Below are 6,000 nucleotides of genomic sequence, written 5' to 3'. Positions count from 1 at the left end.
ATTACAACAAATCAAAGTTGCCAGGATCTGAATATGACCAGCCCAGTTAATTCTGCACAGACAGGAAGTGTATACACAGTGAACAAAGAGCTCTCAGGAGCTGCTGGTGGTGTATGAAGGAGGAAGTGAGACTCTCAACATTAGAGGAATGTCAGGAGAGCTTTGGAGAAACAACCACTCACACCAAATGCTAAAATGTCCTTAAATGACCTGCAGCTATCCCCACTACGTTAAAGGCTCAGGATGAGTCCAGGGCCGGTCTGAAGTCCAGACTTCTCTTGATCATAAATAATAAACATGGTAACTGGTAACTGTCACAGAAGTGAAATCCTGAAGGTGATCAGTGAGCAGCTGCATGCTACCATGGCATGACAGAACAGACAGGTGTTTAATATGTAGTCAGTTTGAGAAATATTATTATTGTACATTCATTTACATTTTGCATAGCAGAATGCTGGTAGGGGGAGTCTGTCAGGGGATTAGGTGAACCAAATTTTAGCGTAATGAGGAGCCGTTTTGGCTAAGGCATTAATCAGTTCTAAGTCTGGTTTCCTTTGACATGTTGCATCGTATCCATGCTGAAGAGATGGACTCAGAGACAAACGGACCTGTTTCTACCGCCTGCCCACATGATGAGACATTTCAGACTATATGGTGAGTGTGAAGGGCTTTAAAAACAGGCCAGGTGGACCATCCAGTAAAAAGGTAATAGAACATTTACCAGTATCACAATGAAGGAACTTGAACTGAGCAGAGGACATCGAGGGACGCCTGAAGGAACGTTTTGTTTTTGTTTTGTTTACAGGATACTACCGTATATTAACTTTAAATATATTGTAACCATACACTGTATAAAATATATTGTAACACAGTCACACAGTTATGTTCACATTTCAATATCTTATATCCTCCATAGTGATGTTACTTGATCCGTCTTTAATACTCAGTTAATTTGACTTGTGTTGTGTCCTGTTTTTGTTTGGTAATCCTGTTGGGTGATGTGGTGACATGTCTGAGTGTTTGGCCTCCAGGCCGGTGGGACCGCAGTTCGGCTTTCCTCATGAACATTTTAACCTGAATAAACAGTAAGTATACATTTAATTCAATAATACAATGTAAAATAATGTTTGTAAAAGGTAAATATAAACATAAAATTATAAAAATAATTTGATTAATTTATAAATTTATAAAAACTGTCTGTAAAAGGTAAGTATACATTTATACATTCAATTCAGTAATACAATGTAAAATAATGTTTGTAAAAGGTAAATATAAACATAAAATTATAAAAATAATTTGATTAATTTATAAATTTATAAAAACTGTCTGTAAAAGGTAAGTATACATTTATACATTCAATTCAGTAATACAATGTAAAATAATGTGTCTATAAATGTTAAATATAAATATATGAATCTAAAAATAAATTCAATTAAGGAATAAAATGTTAAAAAAATGTGGTGTAATACAAACTTTTACCAGCAGGGGGCAGAATTCACTCTGCAATATCTATGTAGCGTGTCTGTTGAAAACTCCATTCAAACTCTGCCTGTGGAATAATGCAGGCGCAGTACAGACTTTAACCAGCAGATGGCACGGTTCACCTATAAAAAAAATCCCTATTAAGGGCATTGCAATCTCTAAACTCAATAAAAGAAATAAGAAAACGATATAAAGCAAATATGAAATCAAATACAATATCAAATATAATGAATAATAAAATAATATAAAGGAAATAATAAATGATCAAATTAAGGTAAATAAATCTAATACAACAAAATCACCCAATTGGCTTGGGACACACACCAGGGTTTGATCAACCTTGGCTGGACCTCTCCTCAGGTGAGGGTGTCTAGTGAGAAATGGCCGAAACACCCAGTGATCCTGGGGTCCACTACTGAGGATGTGTGTCACAATCTGGACTTAGTCCACATAGAAACTTTATGAAAAACCAGATAAGATCTCATCCCAATACAGGAAAAATACTGTAAGAAACAAAACAGAATAAACGTCCACATGTGACTTCATAGAACAAAGATAACACATCTCAAACAGGTGACATGATGTGTGTTATAATTGCTAAGCCAACCTCGGCTCGTATTCCCAAAGACACAGCAACTTAAAGGCTAGTAGCCTAGTAAATAACACACAGAGCTGCTCTCCTTTCCCTGTGTGATGCAGTTAGGTGAGGGGGATTCCACAGCTGAGAGGGTCGACTGTGTTCTTACCCACCCAGCCTCCTGGTCCAGTCGGCCACCATAGTTTTCCAGGAGACTTTTCCAAATCTTTTAAAGTCTTCTGATGTATAGGGAGCATTACTTTGTGCTGCATGTTCTCAACAGGTCTCGGTTTAGAATGAGACCCAGTGTTTCATAGTGATTCCCTGTATAAATAAAGATTAAATTAAAAAAAACATAAACAAAAAAAACACAAAATACCATTTTTAGAAATCACGGGGTGTCATTACGCAGTGTGACCACCAGATGGCAGGATAAGCTCATGATTATAAGCCTGAAAAGTCAAAGTAAGATAAAGTTCTTAATGTAATTAAAAATGCAAATATTCTTAAAATGATAAAAAGTTTACGGATGTACAAAATGTATCTTCACATTCCAAATAGGTGATAATATATATAATTTATTTATTAATTAATTTTTTTTAACATTGCTAATGATTGTCTCAATTATTTTGATGCACTTATTTATAGATAATGATTTTGGTTATTATCAATAACACCATGTTCAATGTCTAGATATCAGCTCTTAAATTATACTCTTATCAGATATTTTTGTTGTTATCATTATATTTGTCCAAACAAATGAACCTTTAGTTGTACCAGACATCAAAATGAACAAGAAATTGAAGAAAACTATGGTCTAATAATTTTTTCCATGACTGTATTGTTAAAGCTTTGGTCCAACTATTAACCCTTCTAAGATTTTTTTCCCATACAATTAATTAGTCAAAGTAATCAAGCAATTTAAATGCTTAAATTGGTCATCTAATGTGAAAGAGATCTCCTAAGTACATTTGTTTTTATAAAACAACATTTTAATCTTATTTTTTAAAGATGCTTTTTCTGTTTTATAAAATGTCTAAGCCACCTATGATTCAAAGGTTCTCCAACTAGGGATGCACCGATATATCTGCTGAACATCGGTATCGGCCGATATACGGGACATTCACTGACTGCAGTGGCCAATGTTTATCTTATAGTCATGGAAAAATTATTTAATGTCTGGTACAACTAAAGGTTCATCTATTTGGACAAATATAATGATAACAAAAATATCTAATAAGAGTTTAATCTAAGAGCTGATATCTAGACATTTAACATGGTTTTATTGATGATGATTTTGGTGATTATCAAGAAAAATCATGGAAAGCTATTTTTGTTATCATTTTATTTGTCCAAACAAATGAACGTTTAGTTGTACCAGACATTAAATGAAGAAGAGACTGAAGAAAACAAGGAGGTCGAATCATTTTTTTCCATGACTGTATGTTGCATTAATTTTGTGCAGGCTATATGTTGTGAGGGTTGTTTGCAGTCAGACTTGGACAAAACAGTCCGTTAAAACAGTTCAGTTAATTTTTTATAATGAAGACAAACAAAATAATATATAAAAAACAAAATAAACAACAAAAAACATCTGTATCATCAAAGATATTATTTTTTGTTACAATCAGTGCATCCCTAGTATCCAATTAACAAATTAACAGAGGAGTTTGGATTTCAGTGTAAGAAATTTTGTGCAATACAGCCCAGAGTTCATAAAATGAATTCATCTTAATTCAAAGAAAACCTGCAACAGGAAGCAAAAAGTTGAGTCAAGACAACAAAATGCATTTCAAGAAGCAGCTGTATTCGACTATAAAGGCATTTCTAATCCAGTGTCTCTAAGCTGTTTTCTTAATATTTCAGTGTAAAAAGCCTAGACTCTATTAGAAAAAAGAAACAGTAAACCCAAAATAACATTTCATAAGAAAACAATCATTGAAAAAAAAGGAAAACAAAATCCCCATTCACCAGTCATTTCAATTAAAATAGAAACACCATTTCATTTTTGCTAACATTTTCCCTCAAAACAAATATATATTTTTCCTTATATATATATATATTTATATATTTATTCTCAAGGCAGTTGGTCATGGCCAAATTAATTGACCTCATCATGGCCATTATTCATGTTTCAGAGTTAGAAAACATAGCTAGAATGGAAGAAAATAATAACAGTGGAGGAGCGCCGGCCAACAAATATCTCATTCAGAGTGAGAGGGAATAGTCTGTCAAGGCAGTGTGGCACACAGACACACTTCCTCTGGAACAAGTGCAATGCAAAGAGAATACATTTCTCACACATCATAAAACTACAACACACTCAGGTTGTCCATCAGAGTCCCTCTGCTTGTCTCCTCTTCCTCTCTGCAGCAGTGAAGGCTTGTGTTGTGCTCTTTTAGTTCTTTAGTTCTTTAGTTGCTGGGAGCTGAAAGTCCACCTGACTGCAGTAGTCAGGGAGCTGGGGTCTCTGATCCATCCTCCATTATTGTTGTTGTTCCACCTCTAACTACCATTAGAGACAATAACCTAACAGCAGATGTCTGAACAAACCTACCCACAGCAGTGTTTGAGGTTAAACTATTGTTTGCCAACTGAGAAAGAGAGAACAAGCCTCCCAGCATCTTGCTATTACAGTAAATGTGACTTATACGTTGTCCCTGAATACTGAAGACTGCTCTATCAGTAAATGGTGCGTCTGATAGCAGAAGGGAGAAGACACAAGTAGCAGGATTTCTGCAGAAAAGAGGGTTATGATGAGTGTACATGATGACCAATGGAAGAGCAACTGTGGCTGCACTGCAAAAAAGGTTTAAAAACCAGATAAAACACTAATCATCTTGCTGCATGGACAGATAATTTACCTTGACAAGATTTATTAAATTAAGATTATTAAATCTAGAAATAAGCATGTTGAACACTTAAAATAATAAATTAACTCTTAAAACCAGATAAATTAAAGCTGCCAGCAGTGATGAACTGGCCCGAGCAGAGTGACCTGATGATTATTTGGTTCTTACCAAGATAAAAAAAACAACTTAAGATTTAGAAGTGTTAGATCATTTATCTGGTTTTAAGAGTTAATTTCTTATTTTAGGTGTTCAACATGCTTATTTCTAGATTTAATAATCTTAATTTAAGAAATCTTGTCAAGGTAAATTATCTGTCCATGTAGCAAGATCATTTCCCTATGTTTTACTGTTTTATCTGGTTTTTAGACCTTTTTACAGTGTGGCTGTGTGCTCCGAGTTGGTTCAGATGGACACCGAGGAGACGAGGGGACGGGATGAATGAACGGGGGAGAGATGGGAGAGATGGTAGAGATGGGAGAGATGGGATCACCGCCACTAATATTAGTGAGTGATGGTGAAAAGTGACGGATGGCGACGCGAGGAGGCTCCCTGGGTTACCGCTTACATGAAGTGAATATGCATGATGTACACATAAGCAAGTATGCTCACGTGTTGGTGTAATAAGAGAGAGAGAAAAGAGAAAATGTGTAGGAGAGAAAGGGAAATCCCTGGGCTACATGGGAGGGCAGAGTGGAGGAGAGGTCCCTCTATCTATCTCATCCCTCGTTACACCTGACGCTCGGCACAACTATGTGCTTCTCTTCTGCAGCTCCTGAACAAAAGCTGTGGAAGAGGAGAAGAAAACAAGCATCAAGTACCAAGTAATAGGATCAGACTAAGAAAAAAAGATAGTCATTATAATGAGAATATTTCTACAACTAATTACTTCAAAAACTCTTAAAATACTTCACAATACAACAACGTTTCATTATTTTGAGATGCTAAGTATTTTTTCTGTTTTTCTTCTAAAATACTAAGAGATAAGTCATTACTTTGAGAAAACAAGATACTTCAAGAAAATAGCATTATTCTGAGAGTTTCTCATTATTTCTGAGACACCAAGTGACTAGTTTTTTTGTACTGAGTCAA

General features: G+C 35.1%; 1 protein-coding gene across 2 annotated transcripts in view; it reads right to left on the bottom strand.

Annotated features, from left to right (window-relative positions):
- Nucleotides 1-3,845: 3,845 nt before the first annotated feature.
- vaspb (vasodilator stimulated phosphoprotein b) overlaps nt 3,846-6,000 on the bottom strand; it is a 44,391-nt gene continuing 42,236 nt past the window's right edge. For both annotated transcript variants that reach the window (XM_059330960.1, XM_059330961.1), the window contains one exon: nt 3,846-5,694. In XM_059330960.1, coding sequence (XP_059186943.1) covers nt 5,660-5,694 — 35 coding nt within the window. In that variant the 3' untranslated portion in view covers nt 3,846-5,659. The remainder of the gene's footprint in view (nt 5,695-6,000) is intronic.

The sequence above is a fragment of the Centropristis striata genome, chromosome 4 (genome assembly GCF_030273125.1).
Source record: "Centropristis striata isolate RG_2023a ecotype Rhode Island chromosome 4, C.striata_1.0, whole genome shotgun sequence".
Classification (NCBI taxonomy): domain Eukaryota; kingdom Metazoa; phylum Chordata; class Actinopteri; order Perciformes; family Serranidae; genus Centropristis; species Centropristis striata.
Note: the sequence above shows the minus strand (reverse complement) of the source record. Positions and strands in the feature narration are given on the sequence as shown.